The following is a 25335-nucleotide window of genomic DNA, read 5'->3' as shown; positions in this document are numbered from 1 at the left end:
CTGAATGGGGCACCAGGGGCTGGTGGCAGGGGGATGGGGACAGAGTTTCAGTCTGGGAAGATGAGAAAGTTCTGGAGATAGACGGGGATGATGGTTGCACAACACGGTGATACACCTAATGCCACCTACAAATGGTCAAGAGGGTAAATTTCAGGGCATATATATTTGCATGGTTAAAAGTTTTTTCTTTTTTGGGTTTTTTTTTGTTTGTTTTTTAAAGTTGGGCACGAGAGGGGCGCCTGAGTGGCTCAGTCAGTTGAGCTACCGACTTCGGCTCCAGTCATGATCTCACGGTCCGTGGGTTCGAGTCCTGCATCGGGCTCTGTGCTGACAGCTCGGAGTCTGGAGCCTGCTTCGGATTCTGTGTCTCCTTCTGTCTCTGTCCCTCCCCTGCTTGCACTCTGTCCTTCTCTCTCTCCCAAATATAAATAAACGTTAAAAATTTTTTTTAGAAAGTTGGGCACCAAGGGCGCCTGGGTGGCTCAGTCGGTTAAGCATCCAACTTCGGCTCAGGTCATGATCTTGCTGTTCATGAGTTCAAGCCCTGCCTCGGGCTCTGTGCTGACAGCTCGGAGCCTGGAGCCTGGTTCAGATTCTGTCTCCCTCTCCCTGCCCCTCCCCTGCTTGTGCTCTCTCTCTTTAAAAAAATAAACATTAAAAAAAATTAAAACAAAAAAATCGTCGGACACCAGTTCACGAGACTGCCTGAGACCTTCCCAGTCTCATCCCCTCTGAAGACCCTCTTCCCAGGAACCCCTCTGAGCCCAGACAAAGCAGGCCAGTTGGTGACCCTCTTTAAGAGCCAAATTCCAGGCAGCTGGTCAAACCCAAACCGCCAGCTACCCCTGGATCTTTCCATGGCTTCAAGGGAAGGGCCAAGTCTGACCCAGGTCTTGGGGAGGAGAGTGGTGCTCCCCATGTGAGGCGCAGGAGAGAGCCTGTCTAGGCACTCTCGCCTCTCCCCTGGGGCTGTGGAGCAGGTGAAGGGGGCAGAGGCACCCAGGGAAGACGTCCTACCTGGACAGTGTCACTGCTTGCGGGCCATCCAGCTCTCCACCCACCTCGCTGCGGAATGAGAACACAGAGTGGGGGCTTTACCGGGAGAGTTCAGGGCTCAGGTTCATAGATGGTGGCTGGGGGCCCAGGAGAGGGGGACAGTGGTGGCCTAGGGTATGAAGAGGCCGTCCGTCTGAAAGTGGCCAGAACAGCTGTCACTGTGGGCAGTGGGCCTGGCGCCGGCCCATGTCCCCGCGTGGCCCCAGACGTGACGTCAGACCCCACGGGGGCAGGTTTGGCCTCTGCTCAGCCACAGACCCCCGCCTTCACCTCATGCTTCTGAGTGAAGGAGACTGAGCAGCTGGTGGTTTCAGACCACGTGGGCATCCCGAGTCCCCTCCCATCAGGGGGTCCTTCCCCGGGCCCTGCACACAGCGGCCTTGGTCTCAAGGACCCGACAAGTGCAGAACAGCTGTGCTGGGGCTGTGGGTCTTCTGAAGCCATGTGCTCAGGGGGAACAGTCTGACTGGGAGACACAGATCGGGGAACCTCCGAATGACCCGGGAAGGAGCCCAGGCCGAGCCCTGGGTGCCGTCTCAGGCGGGAGCCAGCATCAACCCTGCAAATGTGAGGGGCCTTCAAGCCGCCCCTGTCCCAGCCACCGTCGGTCTACACTCACCTGACACACCTGGGCCCACACTGCCCAGCTGAGCCCAGTCAACCCCAGGATCTGGCGAGATGTGGGCTCAGTGGTTGTGATGGTCTCACACCACGAATTGGGTATTTTGTGACCAAGCAGCAGATGGCTGCTACAAGGGGGAAAAGCCAGACGCACAGCAGGGGACAGACAAGAGAGCGGTCCGGGCAGACGACATAGCACGTGCAAAGCCTCAGAGTCACGACACGTGCCAGGCGACCACAGACCCCCGGGTGGACCGCAGAGGTGGGGTTCACGATGGGAGAGGTGAGGCTGGCGAGGACGGGCAGGCAGGGAGCCAACCACAGAGGGGCTCATGCATATGTTCCGGAAAGATCACTCTGGCTAACGGAGGAGAGTGGGTCCGTGTGCAGGAGGATGGGGAGATGGCACGGAGGCTGCCAGAGAGATGGGGGAGCCTCACCCAGAGCAGGACGGGGGGAGCAGAGAGAAGAGCGTGAACTGAGAGATACTGACCGGCAGTTCTGCTCTGAGTGGGGCGCGGGTGGGGGTGGGGGAGGGGCAAGGATGATGCCCAGGCTTCCACCTTGGGCTGGGTGGGGGGAGGTGAGGCCTTTCACTGAATCAGGGACTTGAGAGCAGGAGCAGGGGGTCACTGTGGGGACACCCAAGTGTCCAACAGGTTGAAGCCAGACCCGGGGTGGGGTGGGGTGGGTGTTAGTCCTGCCCAGGTGACCACCCAGGCCCCAGAAATGACCTGGCTGCTCTGGGCAGAGCGGAGGGGGCAGAGGGTGAGGCCCAGATCACGGGTGCATCAGCCTGAGGGGTGGGGGCAGCAGCCATCTCTGCCCTCCCAGCACACAGCCAGTCCCCGAGGCTGTTGGGCAATGTGACCCTGCCTCCACTCCACTCACCTGGCCCCTACCTGCCTCCCCAGCCTCGAGTTCCTCAGGTTCAGGAAACCAGCCCTGTGGAAAGAGCCACCAGAGGCCCCTGTTGAGGAGGGTGCACCTGGGTTGGCTGTTCATCCATCCCCATGCAAAGCAGGGGCTGGAGCCCGCGCGGGGAGCCCAGAGCCCCCGGCACAGCTGCAGGGCTTGGGCGGGGCTGGGAGCCATTGTCACCCAAAGCACGGGTGACACCCAAGGGGGCGGCAGGAGGGCAGTCACTGAAGACAGTGCTTCTGCGTGAGCTCCCGCGGCAGCCAGAGAGGGTCCCCGTGCACGGACAGCACAGCCCCGGGAAAGCAGCCGCGGGCCTTTACTCCATTGTCCGGAGACCATCTCCATCTGCAAGCTAACACTCAGCTCCCCTGCGCCTTCCCCACTGCCCAGCCACTGCCCGGCCACATGGCTCCTCGCTCAGGAGCTGGGGGAAGACAGCTCCCACGCAAGGTGGGGTCCAACGGGAGGGTGCGTGTGGAGGGACAGCTCATCAGCCCTGCGATGACCACGCTGGTGCTGGGGTGGGGAGCAGCCCGGCACCCTACAAGCAGCTGACCGCTGTTGTTGCTGCCTGGAAGGCCTGGACGGTGCACACGTTCCTTACCCCAAGAGGACCCAGACGAGTGTTATCAGGAGGAAGATCACAGTACAAAGTGAGCAGCATTTTGGTTTCCCTGGAAAACAGCAGTGGGACCCCGATCACCCCACTCTGCTCCTCCCAACCTGCCCACTTCCCCCCCCCATGTGATTCAGATCAGCCCCATGGCGGACGCCTCCCACCAGCAGGTGGTTTGAGCGTTGTGACAGGCAGCGTCTCAAGGAGCCGCTCCAAGACTGGCTTCTCCTTTCTCACTCACAGACAGGGGGGTAGGAGGTCGATTCTTTCCTCCCGGCACTCTGCCCAAGGATCCCCTCCGATCCCCAGTTACACAGGCCTCCCTGTGGCCTCTTTCCACCAAGCACCCCCTCTCCTTGGAGGGAGGTGGACGTGGCCGCGCTGAAATGAGCACAGAGGACCATGCTGAAGATTCATGTACACCTGCAACCTAGCCCCAAAATATGCGAGGCAAAAAGCGGACACAACTGAAGAAGAAATGGTCAACTCGACAATTAAGTTGGAGATTTCGAAGTCCTACTTTGCTGTCAGTAATGGATGGGATAACTGGAACATCGGCAGATAGCGCTGAACACCGCACACCAGTGAGATCGGACCGATCACACCGCACAACGCTCAGCCGGGCAATAGCAAAACACATGCTCTCCTCTAGGTGCGCGAAACCTCCTGCAAGAGACACCATGTGCTGGGGTCTAAAACAAGTCACTGCAAATTTAAGAGGACCGCTGTCGTACAGAGCATGCACTCTGACCACAGGGGAGTGAGATTCCAAGGGCAATGACCAAGGCACATTGGGAACCCCCCAAATACGTGAAAAGGCAACAGCACGCATCTGAGTAACCCATGGGTCAATGAGAAAAAGTGAAGTATTTTCTGAGCTGAATGAGAAGGAAAGCAAAACATGCCAAACTTTACGGGATGCAGCCAAAGCTGTGTTTCGAGGGAAATGTATAGCTGTAAATGCCTAGGTAAGAAAAGAAAAAACCTCAGGTCGGTACTGAAGTTCTCACTTTAAGAGAGGGCACCTGGCTGGCTCAGTCGGTTGAGCGTCCAACTTTGGCTCGGGCCACGATCTCACAGTTTGTGAGCTCACGCCCCACTTTGGGTGAGCCCACCTTTTCTCTCTCTCTCTCTGCCCCTTGTGGGATTCTCTCCCCCGCCCCAGCCCTTGCTCATCTGCACCCCCCCCAAAAAAATGTCTAAAAAGAAAAGAAACTACAAGAAGAAAAAGAAGAACAAATTACACCCAAAGTGAGCAAAGGGAGGAAATAATAGAGATTAGGGTGGAAATCACTTAAATAGAAAACAGCAAGGGGAAAAAACAATGAAACCAAGCATTTCATTGGGGGTGGGGAGGAGACACAAATGACGATAAAATCAGGAACAGGAGAGGAGGCACCAAGGCCAGAGTACTACAGAGATTAAGATGTGAAGGGAACGCTACTGACAACTGTTTACCAACAACTGAGATGGCCTGGATAAGATGCACACATCCTTGAAAGGCACGAACTGGCAAACGTTAGAAGCAAACCCAGGACTACATCTTTGCAGCAAGGGTCAAGCAGAGATGTCTCACGTAGGACACCAAAAGCACCAACGATAAAAGAAAAAATGTGAGGTGGCTTCCCTAAAATTAAAACTTTGGCATTCAAAAACACCCTTAAGAAAGTGAAGAGACAAGCCATGAACGAGGAAAAAATATTTGCAAACCATACATCTCATAAGGACCAGGCATCCCAAATTAAGGAACTCTCCATACACAACGAAGAAAACGAACACTCCAATTTCTTAAAAGGCAAATGTTTTTTACCGACTTTTCACCAAAGACATTTGAACGGCTGATAAGTGCATGGAAAGGTGCTCCACCAACGTCATTGGTCATTAGGTGACGCAAATCAATACCACTGGGAGACACCCCTTTCCACCGACACGTGTGGCAAGAACAAGCGAGGCTACGGAGAGACGGAAACCCTCGTACCCCGCTGATGGGGACGCAGAATGGCGGAACCACTTTGGAAGAGAGTTTGGTAGTATTCTTAAAATGTTAAACATACATTTACCATACGACCTGGCGATCCCTCCGCAAGGTAACCACCCGGGGGGAAACGCAAGCACAGGTCCACACAGAGACGTGAACGCGATGCGCACTACAGCGTTGTCCACAAAACTACAAAGTGGTCTGTACTGCTTTTTGTACTCTCGCGGAATGTCCATCCACCGATGAGTGGGTACATCCATACACTGGAATGACTCAGCAAAAAAAAAATAAATGATACACGCTCCGAGGTGGACGAGCCTTAAAACATTCATTCCAAGAGAAAGGAGTCCGATGCAAGAGATCACAGGTTATTAGGATGTTATTAGGCTCTGTTTAAGTTTCTTTTAACGTTTATTTATTTTTGAAGGAGAGAGAGACAGAGTGTGAGTGGGGGAAGGGCAGAAAAGAGAGGGAGACACAGAATCGGAAGCAGGCTCCAGGCTCTGAGCTGTGAGCACAGAGCCCGACGCGGGGCTGGAACTCATGAGCTGTGAGATGGTGACCCGAGCCAAAGTCAGCCGCCCAGCCCAACCGACTGAGCCACCCAGGGGCCCCCGTTAGGCTCTATTTATATGAAAATCCCATAAAAGGTAAGGCTATAGAAACAAAGTGGTTGCCTGAGGTGGGTGGGGCCACACTGGAACAGGGAGGGATTGCAAATGGACACCAGGGAATTCTGAGGAAAGTTCCAAACTCTATTACAAACTCTGCAAAGTGACTAAGCGAATGCTACGGTATATAAATGATACTTCGATAAAACCGTTAAAACCAAGAGCCATCAGGGGGGCCTGGGTGGCTCAGTCAGTTATTCGTCCGGCTTCGGCTCAGGCCATGAGTTCGAGCCCTACGTTGGGCTGTGCTGTCAGCACAGAACCTGTTTGGGAGTCTCTCTTGTGGTCGGGTCCCCTCCCTAAGGAAAGAAAAAAAACCTCAAGGCAACTGGCTCCACTTAAGTGACAACATCCCTCACGACCTTGTAACATGAGACCACTTAATCAGACTGCAAGTTTGCGTGTTACCATATATGGGAGACAAAGAAGTGAAAATATACATAAAAAACTACCTCCCAGGGCGGTAGGCTCAGTTCTTCAGGTAAGAACCCAACTGACCTAAGCGGTGCCTGCTCCAATAACATTGCTTCCAGAAAGAAAAGCCTCGGGGTCGCGACTCTGCGAGAATCTTGCTGCAATGGCTCCCTCCCTCTTTCTCTCTCAAAAATAAATAAATAAACTTAAGACAATATTTTAAAATATTGGTTGAACGAATGAACAGGGAATCTAAGAATGGGGATTATTTGCCAGTTTTCTCGAAAGATCTGAACTCGGTCTTCAGGTTTGCATGGGGTCAGTTGTGGGCCCGACGTCCCTGCAGCCTCAGGGGTATGGAGACCAAGGGCAGAGTCCCTGGGCCTCAAGAGTCCCAGAGCAGGTAGAACCTTGGTCCCTGTGGCCTGAGGCCAACTAACACAGCACAGGACCTGGGGCCTGGGGGGCAGGCGAGCAGGGAGACCAGAGCAACTGTCCTGCAGGTGGCCGGTGGGTTACGACTAAGCTGCACACCTCACGTGGGGTTTATTGCATAGATGCTGTTAAAATATTTTTACAGAAGGGGGCGCCTGGGGGGCTCAGTCAGTTAAGCAGCTGACTTCCGCTAAGGTCATGATCCCACGGTTTGTGGGTTCCAGCCCCGCATCAGACTCTGCGCTGACCGTGCGGGCCAGCCTGCTTGGGATTCTATTTCTTCCTCTCTCTCTCTGCCCCTCGCACACTCTCACTCCCTCTCTCTCTCTCTCTCTCTCTCTCTCTCTCTGGAAATAAATAAACTTAAAAAAAGAAAGAAAGAAAAAGGAAAATATTTCTCGAGGAGAAAGGGAGCCGACAACAGGAGCACACGGAGGCTCAGGGAGGAGCGCAGGGAAGCATGAGCCGCAGGCGAGGAGACCTGGATTCCAGACTCCATTGTGCCCCTCCCTGCCTTGTGACCCAGGACAGCGACCTAGATGTCCCTAAACCAGCCTTCCAGCCGGTAAACCGAGAACAGCCCTCGCCACCCAGGCTTTCCCGGGCTTACAGGAAGCACGAACAAACGGTGAGTGTGTCTGAGGCCAGTGAGAGTGAGCACCGCACCCCCACGGAGCTTTCCGGAACTCCGCTCGTCCCCAGCAACGCGGCGGCGGTTCACCAGCCGGGGCCCGCACCGCCCCCGGGCTCTCGCCTTCGGCTCCCGGTCCGCCCTCCGCTGCCCGCACCCCAGCCCCGGGCGCACTCCCGCCGGCCCGGCCCCGAGGGGCCCCGCGCGGCCCAGGCGTCCGCAGGGCCCCCGACCCCCGCAGGACCGGCACCGCGGACCTCGGGGGCGCCAGCCCGGCCCGCCGGCTCCCAGCACCAGGGCCCCAGGAGGCTCCTGACCTCCCGTCGCGGTCCGCGGCCCGGGGCGCCCACCTGCCCGGCCATCGGGGCGCGGTCCCTCCTGCCCGGGGCCCTCGGGGCCCGCCACTCACCGGCCTGCGTCCGCAGCAACCCTGCCATGGCTCCGTGTCCCACGGCCGCCTGCTCGCTTCCCCTGTGCTTCGCCAGGGCGCCCGTCCCTCCGCGACCTTCCGCCTGCGGCTGCCCCGGGGCGGGGGGGGGGGGGGGGTTGGGGGTGGAGCGGCTCCCGCGGCCCGGACTCCCCCCACGCCCGACCACGCGAGTGACAGTGAGGCGCGGGAGCCGGGGGAAGGAAATCTCTGGGTCCCCGACGACCCCCGCTAGGCACCTGCGAGGTGGGTGCCGGCGGATCGCACCTGGCCCTGGCCCCGCCCCTGGGCTCGACCCCCTCCACTCAGGCCCCATCCCGCTCCGCCCCACCGTGCTCCTCAACAACCCCCCGGCCCCGCCCCCGAGCTCGACCCCGGCCCCGCCCCCCTCCTCCCTCCCCCTCTCCCGGGCAGGACCCCAAGGGCTAGCCCCAGCCTGGGTCCCCAGTCCTGCGCCCCATCGTCCCGACCCTGTCCCCAAGCTGAAGACCACTTCTCCTGGAGCAAGAAACCAACCCACCAGCCAATTTCAGGGTCGCTCTCTGTCCCACCACGTGGTCCACTGGGACTCTTAACCTGACCAGTAGAAAATTTGCAACCACTCCCCACCACCCCACAAACACACCCCAGAAAAGGTCGGATCCTGTCAGCAGCCCCTTCACCCTGCGGGGAGCTTCTGGGTAACAAGGCCTCAGGTGGAGGGTATCCCAGCGCCCCGTCCTCTTTATCCTGGTGACCTGCCCTACCTCCCATGCCATCCTGCCATTAGTGCTCCCACGCCCCAGGGACCCTGGCGTGCTCATTCAACTGCACACAGCCTTCTCTTGCACTCTGCCAGGCATTGTGGCCAGTGCTTTCCCTGGATCCACTCACTGATCTTCACTTGAACCTTACCCTTAAAAGGTAACCGAGGCACAGAGAAAGGAAGTGAGTTGCACAAAGTCTGAGGCTGAGGCAGGATTTGAAGCTGAGACATCTGATCCAGAGGCTGCCCTCTTAACTGCCCCATCACGACCCAGAACTAGCTGGAGCCCCAAACCTACCCTTGTCCCTAAAAAAAAGCCACTTACACCTTTCCTGCTCTCCTCAACCCCCAACTCTGCGTCCCAACTCTCTGAGCTGGTCCCTGGTGGCTCGAGGAGAACCAGGAAGCGCCTGAGACTTGGCCCCACCTGCAAACTAACAACGGCTAACAACGGAGCCTCCACTGCGCCCTGGAAGACATGGGGTTTCCAGGTCGGAGACAAAAGACATCATCCCTCGCTGCGCGCCACGCGGCACCAGCCCCGTATTCTCGTGCCAAGTCCCAATCCACTGTCAGAAAGCTACAAATTCCCCCAGGAGGTTTGTCTCCTCTCACCTGGTTCACGGAACTCCAGGAACCTAGTCTGACCAGTTCTGAGCATTAGCATGGGCTGGGAGGGATGTTTGCCCCGGGCACGGGCACGAAAGTCTCATCTGTGCCTCTCTGCTGCCTGCATTCAGAGCCGTGCTGTGGGGAGTAGACCCCCCAGGAGTTTCTGTAGGAAGAAGGAGTGAATGAGCCCAGTGGCACATGACCGCCTTCACCTCAGCACCTTTGAATGAGCGAAGAGCCACGCCCTGGACTGCAAACTTTCAACCAGCTGGGCTTCCAGAAGCAAAGATGAAGGAAGCGGTTTACGCTGTCTTCTTTGCCATGTGTTCCACAATGTTCCCGGATGAGATCTAAAAGCGCGTGACGAGCAAATAGCCCCGTGGGTGCTCTAGACAAGACAGCATCTTGGAACCGCTCTCCACGTTCCCCTGGCCCCTAGGGTGAGGGAGACAGACTCCCCCATCTGTGCTCTCCACCCCAGACCTCTTCCCGCGCCCCACCTGACGCTTTTCATAAGTCCAGGTCCCTCCTCCTCCGATTAGCCGTCCCCTCTGTGTCTTCGACCTTGAAAGCACACACATCTTGGCCTCCCACCATCAGCCTCGACCCAGCATCCTGGGTGGTCCTGATTCATGGGCCTGCACAATTATTACTAGAGTCCCCTCTTACAAGCATCCTGGTTTGGATGAGCAACCATGTGGCCACCTTCCGACCACACCCTTCTCCAGGTAGGGGATGTTGTGCACTAACAGGGACAGCTCAGACACAACGTGAGAAAGACGGCACTGCCCTGGGCCTGGCAGGAGCCGGCACCGCTCTCTGGATGTCACTGTAACCCCACTTGGGGTTAATCTTTGGCCAGCAGATGACCTTGAAGGAGTGGCACATAACTAAACCCCTGCAACGGCCTTACCCTCATGCCCTTCAGCTACACAAGTCAGGGCGGGCCAATACAAGACCAGCAGCCCTCAAGCTGTGGCTCCCTGGGGAAACTGGGACACCAAGAGGACTCCTCCACCATGGGACAGGCGTAAGGTCATCTGGAGGGCATTGGGGCAAGCCGAAGCTCTGGACACTGTGGCCCAAGCCGTGGCCCGAGCAAAGGCAAGATGGGGAGACACAGCGACAGCAGCCTCGCTCACACGGCCCCCGGCTCGCGGAGGCAGTTGAAGAGCTCAGCCTGGACACGTCAAAGGGAATTAAAGGGCATTCCACACTAAAGTGTCAGACGTGGACTTAAGAGGAGTTCAGTTCGCTAGACGGGTGTCTGGGTGGCTCAGTCAGTTAAGCGTCCGACGTCGGCTCAAGTCATGATCTCGTGGTTTGTGGGCTCAAGCTCCACATCGGGCTCCGTGCTGACAGCTCAGAGCCTGGAGCCCGCTTCGGATTCTGTGTGTCCCTCTCTCTCTGCTCCTCCTGCACTCACGCTCTGTCTCTGTCTCTGTCTCTCTCAAAAATAAATGAACATTTAAATAAATAAATAAATAAATGCATACATACATAAATAATAACAAAAGAGGTCACAACAACGAGGGCTCAGAGATGAGATGCTAAAATACCCAAACGACACTGAAAGGTGATCCCAGACCTGGAAACAAAGACCCCAAAGTCTCTTGCACAAGGAACACACCATGGGCAAATGCAGGGAACAGAAGAGCCGTGGGCTGGTGACTGACGCTGCAGAGGAAACAGTCACAGGGGGCCCAGGCGAGGGGGATGCCTGGGTGGCAGACAGGCCATCCCACAGGAGAACAAAGATGCCTGGTGTGTGAAGTAGAACTACAAACCTCAACGGTTAATGCCAAACAGAGAACAGATGTAGGACGCCACGAATAAGCACGAGATGCACAGATGATCACAAGCGCAAAGGGGTGAAATTCCCTGGCAGAAGATAAAGACGCACAGACCACGTGACGGCTTTCAAAGCTTCGGCGGGGAGCCAGGCTACGACAAGAGAAGGCCCATCTGAGAACGCAGGTATGAACAACACGGATCTAGGACCAAGCTGAATTCAAAGCAGAAAACAATAAGCAGTTCAGGGCAATATTTCATATTTTAAAAAGCACAATTCACAGATAAGATGGGGTACTTGGGAGTGTCTGTGTGTCGCCTGACCTCACACTGCAGGGGTTTTGGGCACCTTCAACACCTGACGGATGAAATCACCAAAACCATCATTGCTGGAGGGAATGCAGCCGGTGCAGCCACTCTGGAAGCTAGTTTGGCTTTTTCTTACAAAACTAGACATCCTCTCGCCGTGCAATCCAGCAGCCACATTCCTCGGTATTTACCCAAGTGAGGTGAGAACTCGCGTCCACATAAAAACCTGCACACACATGTCTAGAGCAGCTTTATAAACAATTGCTTAAATTTGGACGCGGCCAAGATGTCCTTCAGGAGGTAAAGGGATAAATAAAGTGAGGTCCCTCCAGATAATGGAGTACGATTTGGCACTTAAAAAAAAAAAAAAAAAAAGCTATGAGGCTATAAGGACAATGGAGGAACTTTAAATGCTTGTTACTAAGTGAAAGAAGCCCATCTTGAAAGGCTCCCTTCTGTATGATTCCAACTCCATGGCATTCTGGAAAAGGCACAACCGTAGGCATATGGAAAAGATCAGTGGGTGCCTCAGGCCAGGCGAGGAGGAGGGGTGAACAGGCAGAGCACAGGGGGTTTTTTTTAGGGCAGTGAGACTTCTTGGTCTGGTGCTGTAATGCAGGTGCCTATCATTACATATTTTTCCAAACCCCTGGAATGTACAATACAAAGAGGCCCCTTAATGTAAGCTATGGACTTAGGTTAATGCAAATGCACCGATGTTGACTTATATATCAAATACAACAACTGTACCACACTAAGGCAAGATGTTAGCAACAGGGGAAATTATGTAGGGGGGAAGGGGGTACACAGAAACTCTGTACTGTTTGCTCAGTTTTTCTGCGTGCCTCAAACTGCTCTAAAAAAAAAAAAACACCTATTAATGAAAACAAAAAAAGGTAGGAGACATATGGAACATTTGAACAGAAAGGCTGATTTAATCCATGTTACGGGTAGAATTGTGTCCCTCCTAAATGTAAGTTGAAGTCTAAACCCTGGCACCTGTGAATGTGACTTGATCTGGAATAGGATTCTTGCAGGTGCAAGAAAGACACAAACTAAGATGAGGTCATCTCATGTACTCAGCAGAGTACAGTGGACCCTTAATCCAGTATGACTGATGGCATCACAAGCAGAGGAGAGACACACAAAGGGATGGCAGCCACCTGAAGATGGGTAGTCCGGGGAAGTCTGCGCAAGGCAGAGGCAGAGATCGGGGCTGAGAAGCTGCGAGCCACTGAAGGCCAAGGGTTGACGGCCACCTCTCGATGCTAGAAGGGGCCGGGAGGGCTTTTCGACCCAGGATCTAGGACAGAGCATAGCCCTGTCAACAGCCTCGATCTAAGACTTCTGGCCTCCAGGGCTGGGCAAGAACAAAATTCTGTTGTTTTCAGCCACTTGGTTTCTGCTGCTTTGTTTTGACGATCCTGGAACACTAATAAAACCCCACTATTTAGAATTCTGTAACTGACAAACAGGGAGAGTCTTGGTCCTTCTCATCGGCACGTAATCTACATACAATAACATGCCAAATATGTTTGGCAAGTGCAATATGTTAGAAAAAAGCCCACCAACTCAATCAAAGGAGGGACGTGGAGACTCAGAGTACAAGGAAGACAGGCTTTAATCCACGTTCTTGCAAGAGCAGGTGTCTGATGGACAGACACACTCAGGGTGGTTACAGCAGGCAGTTTATCCCCTAGCCTGCAAGTCCCTCCCCTGGTTCCTCATTGGCTGAGCACTACAGAGGTAAGTCCCTCCCCTGATCCCTCATTGGCTGAGCACTACAGAGGTTCCGGCCTTCCCCGGAAGTCGCCTATGCCCATGTAAGGCAAGAAGTAGTCTGACCGGAACAAGCGTACATTCCCTGAGGTGACGCAGACTTTCAGTCCTTCCTTTGTTCTTCGGCGCATGCTCATTGCAAAGCCCACAAAAATAAGCCCTCCAATCGGAGAAGGGAAGAAGAACCAGGAAGCGAAGTGTCTAACGGTTTGGGACTCCATGGGGCGGGGTGGGGGAGGGGTCATATATATTTCCAATAGGTTGTAAACTTACTGTTAACTAGACAGCACGGCTTTTATTTGGTATTGCTCAAAATGAATCCTCTCCCTTACTTCTCACACAATACACCCTTAGTCACCTCTAATAGCATCAAAAACATTTCTGTCATCTCAATCAAGTCCCTTTTCCAGACAACTGCCACCCCCTCCATCAGTGGCAAACACTTTCCGACATTAGTCACCATAGAGGGGTACTGCCCGTGCTTGGATGTTACACGGATAACATGGAACATGATACGTGGAATCCGACAGTCCGTGTGCTCTTGTGTCTGGTGTCTGGCTCACGTGTTTACTGACCCTCCCCTGTTCACGCTCTGTCTCTCTCTGTCTCAAAAATAAACGTTAAAAAGAAATTTTTAAAACAAACACCTGAAGGCTCTGGAGAGTGACCAAAGGAAAAGGTTTGGAGGGGAGCCTTCACTTGGAAGGAGAGACGAACACTAGGAGAGACTCCTGTTGCCTGCAGCAGTTAGTCCGAGGTCAGGTGCCCATCAGCGACATGCAGCTAAAAGCCAGTAAAAAATCCCCATCTCACTGGTTTGAAGAAGGTGAGCCACAGCCACAGGGGGGAATACCAGGAGAGAGAGATCCAGAAACAGCAAGTCCTAAATTCCTTGGGCTGACCTACCAACTACTCTTGCGGTGGGGGGTGGGGTGGACTCCCAAGCCACCAAGATGACCCTGAAAGAGCCACGGGGAACTTGGTCACGCCGCCCACCACAGACGGGATGGAGCTTGAGCCGGAGTCCAGCCAAGCTGTAGTAACGCAAAAGAATTAACCTTTTCCCGAAGACTGTAACAGAATCCTGTCCACGGCGAACCGTCACCGTGTAGGAGGCAATGCAGAAAGAGCAGACGCATGAGCAAACAGGACACCGACAGGACACGGGGAAAGGCAGTGGGCGACCCCGGGCACCGAGGTGGCCCCGAGGCTGGAGGTGGTGGGCAGAGATTTTACAGGAGCCGTTAGGAGTGATGCTCTAGGATATAAAGAAAACAAGTATGTTCATAAGAAAAGAAAACCATGAACCTCAGAGAAAGAAATAGAAACCACCAAAGAGCCCAGTGTAGATGCTAGTACAGTATCTGAAAGTTCAGGAACTCGGCAGATGGACTTACCAATGGATCCTGAAGGCACAGCTCAGGTCCTCTCTTGTGAAGAACAGAGTGGGGATTGAGATGGAAACCATCTCAGGGACCCGTGGGATAATATCAAAAGATCCAGCTTATGCGTGACTGGAATCACGGGAGAGGAGAGGGAGACTGGGGCGGAAAATATATTTGGAAAAATAATGGCTGAAATCTTCCCGAGCCTGATGGAACACAGACATTCGGGGAGCCTGGGAGCTCAGCTGGCCATCAGCAGAGTGAAACCACACACACACACACACACCTGGACACAATCAAATGGATGATTCCAGAGGTGGGGTTTTTTTTTCTAAGTCTTAAAAAAAGGCGAAGAAAAAAAACACGTACGAGAAAAGAGCAAACAAACAAACAGCATTCGCTTATCAGAAGCATGGAGGTCAGAAGACGGTGAACCGGCACCTGTAAAGGGCCGAAAGAAAAAAACCCTGCCGACCCAGAATACTCTGTGTGGTATAGCACTGTCCTCAGAGCAAAGATGCATCCAGGGGCTCCTGGGAGAGCTCAGTCAGTTGAGCATCTGACTCTTGATTTCAGCTCAGGTCGTGATCTCATGGTTCATGGGACGGGAGCCACACGGCGGGCTCTGCGCGACAGCACAGATCCTGCCTGGGATTCTCTCTCTCTCAAAATAAAGAAAGAAACTTAAAAAAAAAAAAAAAAGGTGTATTCAGATAAGGCATAACAATGAGAACGTATTGGCAGCAAACCTGCGCTACGGGAACTGCTGAAGCAGGGCGCCTGGCTGGCTCAGTCGGTGGAGCGTGTGACTCTCGATCTCGGGGTCAGAGGTTCGAGCCCCATGTCGGGCGTGGAGCCTCCTTAAAAAATAATGCCGAAGGAAAATTTTCAGGCTGAAGGAACATGGCACGAGATTGAAACTTGAATACGTGGGGGGGGGGGGGGGAGCACCAGAAATGGCAGGTACCTGGATACGTAGAAAAGGACCATCTATAGTCTTAATTTCTTTTTTTTTTTTTAATTTTTTTTTTCTTTTCAACGTTTTTATTTATTTTTGGGACAGAGAGAGACAGAGCATGAACGGGGGAGGGGCAGAGAGAGAGGGAGACACTGAATCGGAAACAGGCTCCAGGCTCCGAGCCATCAGCCCAGAGCCCGACGCGGGGCTCGAACTCACGGACCGCGAGATCGTGACCTGGCTGAAGTTGGATGCTTAACCGACTGCGCCACCCAGGCGCCCCATATAGTCTTAATTTCTTAAGAGTACATGTGAGTCTTTTAAGCAAGAGTTATGACACCATAGTTTGGGTTCTGTAGCGTGTAGTGTAACATACGCGACAACAACAGGACACGTGTCCTCTAGGACACGGAGGCAGTAAATGGGCACACGCAATTGCAAAGTGAAACGGTACAATACTAACTCGAAGCGAGTCGCGAAAAGTTCAGAATGGATCCTGTGATCCCTGGAACAGCACTTAAAAAAAAAAAAGCAAAGAATTATGGCTAAAATGTCAATAGATAAATGCAATTAGGATTCTGTGATACCATTTATATAAAGGCAAAACTAACCTATGGTGAAAAAAAGTCACACCAGCGGTTGCCTCTGGGGACTGGGAGCAGGAATTGACTGGAAAAGGAAGTTTCCGGAGTGATACTGGTGGTCTATTTCAGTTGGGCTGGTGGGACACAGGAGTAGGCCTTTGTCAAACTCACTACATGGTACACTTCACATCTTTACCACACGTAAGTTTTAATTTCAAAAAGGACTCTAGGTACAGACTGAGCTCTAATTCATAGTACATACGCTTGAGTGTTTGAAGCAACAGATACTGAAACCTGCAATTTTAATTGTTTAAATTTTTATTATTATTTTTTTGCTTTTCTTTTTTGTAATTTTTTTTATTGTTTGTTTACTTTTGACAGAGAGAGAGACAGAGTATGGGAGAGGGAGGGGCAGAGAGAGAGGGAGACACAGAATCCAAAGCAGGCTCCAGGCCCCGAGCTGTCAGCACAGATCCTGACGTGGGGCTCGAACTCATGGACCACGAGATCATGAGCTGAGCAGAAGTCGGATGCTCAACCGACTGAGCCACCCAGGCGCCCCAAATGTTTATTTAGTTTTCAGAGAGAGAGAGAGAGAGAGAGAGAGAGAGAACAGGGGAGGGGCAGAGACAGGGAGAGAGAGAATCCCAAGCAGGCTCTGAGCTGTCACTGCAGAGCCCGACAGAGGGCTCGATCTCACAAACTGTGAGATCATGACCTGAGCCCAAATCCAGAGTCGGATGCTTAACTCACTGAGCCACCCACGTGCCTTTGCAAGTTACTATTTTTTTAATTAATTAATTAATTAATTAATTAATTTTTAATGTTTATTTTTTTGAGAGAGAGAGAGAGAGAGTGTGTGTGTGTGTGTGTGTGTGTGAAAGGGGGAAGGGTAGAGAGAGGGAGACAGAGGATCTGAAGTGGGCTCTGTGCTAACAGCAGAGAGCCCGACACCAAGGCTCAAACCCACGAGCCGTGAGATCGTGACCTGAGCCAAAGTCAGATGCTTAACGACTGAGCCACCCAGGCGCCCCTCTGCAAGTTGTTTTTAAATGTAGAATAAAAATTTAAATGAACTGATGGATGGATGGAGGCACGGACAGGTGCATGGATGACATATGATAGCCGGGGCACAGGGGTGCAAGAGCTCTGGCTCTGGGGGCCCCAAACTGACCAGGTTGGGCCACTGGCCGCTGACGAAATCCAAAGGCAGAGAAATGAGTGGCAAGTGGAACAAGAAAGTTCCTTCTCTCGGCGAGGCCAGCACCGGGAAGAGCGGACTGGCGCATCTCAAAGGCTGTCTCCAGAGTGCCAGAAACAGTTCCAGGCCTATGAGAGCAAAGGGTGGGGCAAAGGTGGCTGGGTCCGTGCAGGTGGCCAGGGAAGGCCAAGTCGGCCCCAGTCCCTGGAGTCAATGACAAGCAGGGTCTTGCTGGCTGGAGGCACCCCTCATTGAGGGCGTAGTTTCAGATCCCGTCAGGGGAAGTGTTCTCCTCAGGGTCTTCTGCCTGAGCCAGGAGACCAGCTGGGAAGAAGAACCCAACCAGAGAGTCTGAGGTCAAAACGGAGGCAGCTAAAGACCTTTTTCACTCTGTGAGCGGTAGAATCACGGCACCGTGTTCACAGTGACATCTACGTGGTAGGTACAGGAGCGTTTGCTGTGTGATTCTTTAAAAATTTTTTGTATGTTTCAAGTCTTTTTTTAATTTTTTAAAATGTTTATTTACCATTGAGAGACAGAGAGACAGAGCATGAGCAGGGGAGGGACAGAGACAGGAGAAGACACAGAATCCGAGGCAGGCTCCAGGCTCTGAGCCATCAGCACAGAGCCCGACGCGGGGCTCGAACTCACAAACTGTGCGATCGTGACCTGAGCTGAAGTCGAACACTTAACCCACTGAGCCTCCCAGGCGCCCCTGATGTGGGGCTTAAATCCACCAACCACGAGACCATGACCTGAGCTGACGTCGGAGGCTTAACTGACTGAGCCCCCCAGGCGCCCCTGTATGTTTTAAGTTCAAAAAAACAAAATGTTGGGGGAAAAAAAACCTAGCACCTAGCTCCGAGTCTTGAAAAACAGATTTGCAAGACCTTTACGGAGAAAATTACGAAGTTCTGTTGAAAGACTGAAGGACTGAGTAAACCGAGAGCTTTGCTCACAGGGTGGGATCTCCGATATCGACAAGATATTTTTACCCCGGTTCTGAGGAAACCTCCAGCAGGCTCCTCGGTGCCATGTGACAGAAGACTAAAGATGGAAAGGCAGCAGGGCCAGATACCGAGACCTGTTTCTAGGCCCAGAACGAGTAAGATGGTGGCCGGCGCCACGAGGACAGACCCGCCGGCCGATGTGCCGAGGGAGCATCAGGCAGGCCGACACCCCACCAGCGACCCCCTGCCCCCAGGCGGGACGCGTGTGACGTTCCTCAGGCTCTCCTGCCTGCCCAAGAAGAAAGGAAAGGGAAAAACCAAAGGCTGGCTGATAGACATCACAGTCATCATCAGTTCGTACGTGTCTGCATAAAGTACAAGGGCAATCTTTTCTTTTCAATGTTTATTTATTTTGAGGGAGAGAGAGAGAGAGAACATGTGCGGGAGGGGCAGAGAGAAGGGGAGAGAATCCCAAGCAGGCTCCGCACTGTCAGTGCGGAACCCAACGCGGGGCTCGAACTCACTAACTGTGAGATCACAACCTGAGCTGAAGTCACAAGCTTAACCGACCGAGCCACCCAGGCAGCCCCCCAAAAGGCAATCTTCTCAATAGCTTAACCTCCAGAAACCCATAGACTCAGTTTCCTGGAGCCCCAACATCACCCACCCTCTCCTCCGTAGGGATGTGGGGAACAAAGAGAAGACGGAAATGCAAATAACATTAAATTTCTTTTTTTTTTTTAACATTAAATTTCTTTATAACCCGCAGCCTCCTGAGGCAAGCAGAGTAGAACATTCCTCCAGGAACTCCCTACTGTCTTCATGTTACTGACTTACTAGAGGAAAAACCACCTCAGGGTGACAACAGCCAGGCCTCAGTTATCCTAGGAGTCCTCTTTACCGTGAGAAACTCCTTCTGGAGGCTTCCTTTTGCCTTGGCCTCCCCCAACTCTGTAGTGTATAACCAGTCACTCCTCACAACCCTAGGGCAGCTCCTCCCGCCCACGGGCCCGGTCCCTGTGCTTTGATGAAATCACCTTTAAGCACCAAAGACACAAGAATTCTTTCTCGGCTATCGGCTCCAGACCCCCACCACGCCAAAACCGCATCAAATGCAACAGAATAGAGAGACCCTAACGGAGCCGGCACAGAAGGACAGCTGCCAACATGAGGCCGATGACAGTGCATGTCAGGGAGAAGAACTTTCCGGTAGGTTTTCAAACACGTGTTCACTAAGCGGTGCTCGGGTGACGGTTATCCAGAGAAAGCCACATTAAATTGAGCCCTTCCGTTAAAAGCACACACAGGTCACTTTTGGTAGATTAACGGTTCAAGTGTGAGGCAAAAACATTAAGTGTTTGGAAGATAACAAGAGACTATCTTCACGATTTCAAAGCAGGGGGCGATCTCTTAAATTTGCCTACGCTGAAAGAGTTGAAGCGGCCACGTAAAAACCGGAAGAAGGCGTTTTTAACGTGTGTCAGAGAAAAGCAGTAAGAGCAAAAGCATGTGACAAACTGCCAGAAACCCTAGAAGAAAAAGCCCAACAACCCAAAGCCGCAAGCCGCCAACCGACCCAGACCAAACCCGGAAACGTGCTCCCCGGCTGGGCCTCGCCCACCGTCTCAGCACACGGTGTCCTGGGTTTTTACGGGTCACTTAAACTCAAATGTGAACCTGTTTTGGGAGTCTCCGGGCACAAGGCCCTGTGGTAGGAAGTGACCTGGACAAAGGCGGAGAGATCTCAGCCTCTCGGCCCAGGAGCTCACACCGTAATGGGCAAGGCCAGTTGGAAATAGGGGCGGGATGGCAGATGGAGCCGGAAGGACACAGCGCTAGAAAGGCGGAGCGGGGAGCAGCGGGCCTCAACCGCAGGAGGAAGAGACAAAGAAACCTCGTCGGGGAAGGGGACCTTACCGGCACCACGAAGGGTGAGCCGACTTTATTTATTTATTTATTTTTTTCAACGTTTATTTATTTTTGGGACAGAGAGAGACAGAGCATGAACGGGGGAGGGGCAGAGAGAGAGGGAGACACAGAATCGGAAACAGGCTCCAGGCTCTGAGCCATCAGCCCAGAGCCCGACGCGGGGCTCGAACTCACGGACCGCGAGATCGTGACCTGGCTGAAGTCGGACGCTTAACCGACTGCGCCACCCAGGCGCCCCATGGGTGAGCCGACTTTAAATACGAGGCAGGATTAGGGAGAGATGAAAAACTAGAGCCGTGTGTGCTTGGTGGGTAGTGGGAGTCTCTCCAGAAGAGGAAACTGAGGCACGGGGACTCATTCGCCACCAGAGCTGTGGCCGATCCCTTTCCCAGCGGAAGACCCGCTAAGGCCAGCCGCAGCCTTGCAGGGAGACCTCCTGGAGCACCCCGCCCCACCACCCCCCCCCCCCGGCCCATCAGTGCCGGATTTCTGCGTGATTCTTGGGCACCGCCACGAAGCGCAGCTTCCGGAGGAAAGGTGGCTTCTGCAGCATATGTTCGTCCCACAGGTACTCGGGGGACAGCACCTTGGTGGGCTTGTGGTAGAGCAGGTACCTGTTCAGGTGGCTCTCGTCGTGCCACACCGCCTCGATGCCGTGGGCCCGGTCGACCACCATGGCCTGGTGACAGGCCGACGTGAGCCGCAGGACCTCGGCCACCGACCCCCCGAAAAAGCCTCCCGCGTAGTAAAAGTCACCCTCGTCCCTGGGGATGTGCGCCTGGGACTGCGGCCGGCGCTCGTAGGTGAAGGCCTCGCGGGCCGCCCCGTAGAAGCCGGGGTGCAGGGTGCCGAAGAGCGGGGACAGGATCTCCACGCCCACGTGGTCGCGGAACCTCATGTCCACGTCCACGCACACCAGATAGTCCACCTCGTGGAGGAAACGCCGCCGGGAGAAGTTGCTGATCATCTCCATGTGGTGCATGGACACGTCCTGCCAGCGCGAGTAGTTCCGGACCTCCAGGACCACCACCTGCCTCCCTTCCCCGAGGGGCACGCGGGGCACATCCCCCGGCCGGTCGGTGAACACGTAGTAGGTGACCTTGTGTCCCACCATGAAGTGCTTCTCCGCCGTCTGCAGGAACAGCTCCAGGAAGACCACGTATCTAAGACCAACAAGCACCCCAGGAGAGACGGTGGGTGTTAAACACAATCAAACAGCAGCAGAAAAACAGACTTAGGCAAAACCAGCTTATAATACCATGGCCATCCCTTGAGGACATCATGCTAAGTGAAATAAGCCAATTGCAAAAGTCAATCTACTTGACAGAGGTGTCCAGAAGAGGCAAGTTCATAGGAACAGACAGCAGAAGGGTGGTTGCCAGAGGCTGGAGGAGGGGGGAATGGGGAGCTAGTGTTCAATGGGCACAGAATTTCAGGTTTGCATCTGAAGACGGATGTTGGGGATGGTTGCCCCACAATGTGAACACTTAACACCACCGAAACGCACGCTTACAAATAGTTAAGATGGTCAATGTTCTGTGCATTTTACCATGATTAAAAATCAAAAGATATGGGGGGCGCCTGAGTGGCTCAGTCGGTTGAGCGTCGGACTTCAGCTCAGGTTATGATCTCAGCTCGTGAGTTCGAGCCCCGCGTCGGGCTCTGTGCTGACAGGTCAGAGCCTGGAGCCTGCTTCCGATTCTGTGTCTTCCGATCCTGTGTCTAATATTTTAAATTTTAAGATATTAAAAATTTTTTTTAATTGAAAGATAAAAATAAAACCATAGCCAATCTACTAGACTAGCTAAAGACCATGTATCTCAACTGGATAGTAAAAGGAGGCCTTCAGACTGCTTGGGTATTGAGCAGATAGGCTCAACCACAAGGTATTTTCTTAGTCCACAAGGCTGGCAAAAGTTCAAATGATAGATAATGTCCAGATGATGGATTTCTCCAACCCACGACCCTCAAATCGTTCCTTGTCCTTAAGAAAAACTAAAAACGAATTCAGGACACTACAGTGGTCCTCCAGACCCTACAAGGCCCGCCTCTGATGTGGTCTCCTTCTCCTCTTGTCCACCTTTTTGTCCGGGCAGGCTGGCTACTTGATGTTCCCGACACAGGCCAGGCATGCTCCTCTGGGCCCTCACACTGCCTGTTCCCTGGGGCTGGGGCCCTGTTCCCTGCAGTGCTCGCCCCCTATAATAGCTTCTATTCCTTGACCAATGCCCAGAACTGCATATGCCTCATAGGTCTCCCTGCTAGCATCAACGCAGATGCATGAGGCGGTGGGGAGAGGGAGGGGATGCTGCAGGCTATGCCCTTGAACGAGTGTACATTTTACAACGTGGAAATTATAACCCAATAAGAAAGAGCAGATAGATACACAAATAAATATGAAGATACATCCCTCTCCACCCCTTACCCAGCCTTAGGTATTCTTTTAGAGCCCCTATCACCACCATGACATATTTTGTATTTGTGTTTTACTTCTCCCGTCTTTTCCATCTTTACGTGTTCTTTCCGTCTAGAACGTAGCTCCATGAAAGTAGGCCTGTGTCTGCTTGGGAAACTACCTTACCTCTATTGTGGACACGTCATAACTGCTCAGTAAAGGTCTTTTTTAACAGATGAGTAAGTGAATACGTCGGTGTGGCTGAGAGCACGGGAAGGCAGGCACTCTCATGTACCCCTGGGTCGAGTAACCATTTGTATAACCCTTTCGGAGGGCATAGGAGAAAATACGCTCAAACTTTAAATGTGTATATTCTTCCCCCGATTCCACTGCCCGGACCCTATGCCGCAGATCTACTCGTATGTGAGTATAAGGACCCAGGTATAAAAGTTCACGGGTGACTCACGCCATCAGATGCTGGTGAGGCAGGTAGAGCAGCCGGAGTTTCCGTGTATTGTGAGTGGGGGCGTGAAACCGGAAAAACGTGTGGAGTGGTTCTTTACAAAAGGAAAGCCGTCTCTTGCCTAAGACTGAGCGGTTCTACTCCTAGATATTCGATGGAGAAAAGGTAGATTGCGTGTCTGCAAAAGGTCTGTCCGACATAATTCATATTTACTTATAGTGTCCAAGCCCTGGAAGCAGGTGTCCGTCAAAACAGAAAGTGCAGTAGGCAACTGTGGTGCGCCCACCCCACAGAACGCTAAGCAGCGAGAAAGGGCTACCGGTTCACGCAAAATCACGGCTAAATCTCAAAATTACGATGCTCAGAAAAGGCAGCACAAAGCAGGATATGCTTTAGGGCTCCAGGAGGCAAACATAATCTTAGAGTAGAAAAGAATCAGGACAAGCGACGCCGCAGGAGAGGCTGTAGGGGGAGGGGTTGGCCGGAAAGGGGCACGATGGAATGTTCTGGGGGTGATGGGAACACTGTATACGTAGAAAGAATTTGGGTTCCACAACGATATGTATTCGCCAAAACCCAGGGAATTCGTGTATGTACATTTTGCCTGGGAAGAAGAAAAACCATAAACACATCTCAAGCTCTAGTTAATGACATGCACAGAGAAGTATTTAGGGCGAGTGTGCTGATGTCCCAGATTTACCTTCCCACATGGCAAAAGCAACTATGAATGGATAGATGGACAGAAGGATGACCAGATGAGTAGATTACTGATCATGCAAGTACAATAAAATGTTAATTGTGAAGCTTATGGACTTATGGGAAACCATAAAAAGAAATAATATGTGCATGATGGGAATCCCAGAGGGAGGAGAGAAAGAGAAATGGGCAGGAAATACATTTACAACAATAATGGCTGAAAACTTCCCAAATGAGAGACCCGGACATCTGGATTCATGAGGCTCAAAGGACCCCAAATAGGTTGAATCTGAAAAGGGCTACGGAGAGATGCGTTATCATTAAGTTGTCAACAGTCAAAGATAAGGAGGGTGCCTGGGTGGGTCAATGGGAAGAGCATGTGACGCCTGAAACTGTGCAGACCACGAGAGAGAGGGATGATACAGTCAAAATGTTGAAAGAATACGACACCCAGCAAAGCTGATTTCCAGAAATGAAGGAGAGAGAAAGCGTTCCCAAACAAAAGCTAAGGGGTTTCATCACCAGTAGAGCCACCTTACAAGAAATGCTACAGGGCATCACTCTTCCAGCAGAAGGAAGAAGATGCTGACTAATATGATAAAAACATTGGGGCGCCTGGGTGGCGCAGTCGGTTAAGCGTCCGACTTCAGCCAGGTCACGATCTCGCGGTCCGTGAGTTCGAGCCCCGCGTCGGGCTCTGGGCTGATGGCTCGGAGCCTGGAGCCTGTTTCCGATTCTGTGTCTCCCTCTCTCTCTGCCCCTCCCCCGTTCATGCTCTGTCTCTCTCTGTCCCAAAAATAAATAAATGTTGAAAAAAAAATTTTAATATATTGATAAAATCCACTGGTCATGGTAAACATACAGTCAAGGTCAGATGTAATGGCGGTGCATAAATCACTTACAACTCTAAGAGTTAAAAGAACAAACATAAAAAATCTAAGCATGAATACACTAATCTGTTTATGTAAACAATATTTAAAAATATGTGAATTGTAGCACCAATCACCTAAAATGTGAGACACAGAGAGAGAAGTAAAAGTATTGTTTATAGAAGCTATTGAAATTAAGTTGTTATCAGCATAAAAGAGGTTGTTATAAACAGAAAATATTTTATGTAAGCCTTACTACCCGCAGAGGGAAAATCTGTAGTGGATACACTACCAGGAATAGTAAAGGAGTCAAAGCTACCGGTGAAAAGTCATCCAGCCACAAAAGAAGGCAGCAAGAGAGGAAGCAAGCAACAGAGAGTCCACGGAACAGTCAGAAAACAATGAACAAAATGGCAACAGGAAGTCCTGACCTCTCAAGAATTACCTTTTTTAAACGGTAAAAGGATTCTCCACTCAAAAGATGTCGAATGGCTACATGGATTAAAAAAAAGTTTTTCAAAGATCCAACAATAGTCTGCCTAAAAGAGACCTACTCTAGCTTTAGAGACCAGACCAAGAGTGAAGGAATAGAAAAAGATATTTCAAGCAAACTGACTGAAAGAAAGACGGGAAGATATATTTATATCACACAAAGTAGGCTTTAAGCTAAAAATGATCAAAGAAGACAAAGAAGGTTATTCTATAATGATAAAGGGGTCAATCCATTAAGAAGATATAACAATTGTAAACATTCATGCACTCAACAACATCAGAGCAGTTAAACACATAAAGCCAATACTAACACAACTAAAAGGAGAGATAAACAGCAATACGATATTGATGGCTGACTTTAATAAGCCACTTTCAAAAATGGGTAGGTCACCTAGACAGAGAATCGG

The 25335-nt window shown here is 52.3% G+C and overlaps 1 protein-coding gene across 4 annotated transcripts in view; it reads right to left on the bottom strand.

Annotated features, from left to right (window-relative positions):
• Positions 1-25335, bottom strand: part of LOC101087791 (ABO, alpha 1-3-N-acetylgalactosaminyltransferase and alpha 1-3-galactosyltransferase) — a 45129-nt gene that overhangs the window by 4574 nt on the left and 15220 nt on the right. For 2 of the 4 annotated variants that reach the window (XM_045042763.1, XM_045042762.1), the window contains exon 9: positions 1018-1065. In XM_045042763.1, coding sequence (XP_044898698.1) covers positions 1018-1065 — 48 coding nt within the window. Of the gene's footprint in view, positions 1-1017; positions 1066-20485; positions 21177-25335 lie in introns of those variants that run through there. The other 2 variants (XM_045042764.1, XM_019816747.3) reach the window with 1 other exon arrangement.

This window comes from Felis catus, chromosome D4, assembly GCF_018350175.1.
Source record: "Felis catus isolate Fca126 chromosome D4, F.catus_Fca126_mat1.0, whole genome shotgun sequence".
Lineage (NCBI taxonomy): Eukaryota > Metazoa > Chordata > Mammalia > Carnivora > Felidae > Felis > Felis catus.
The sequence above is the reverse complement of the archived record's forward strand: the minus strand, read 5'-3'. Positions and strand labels throughout refer to the sequence as shown.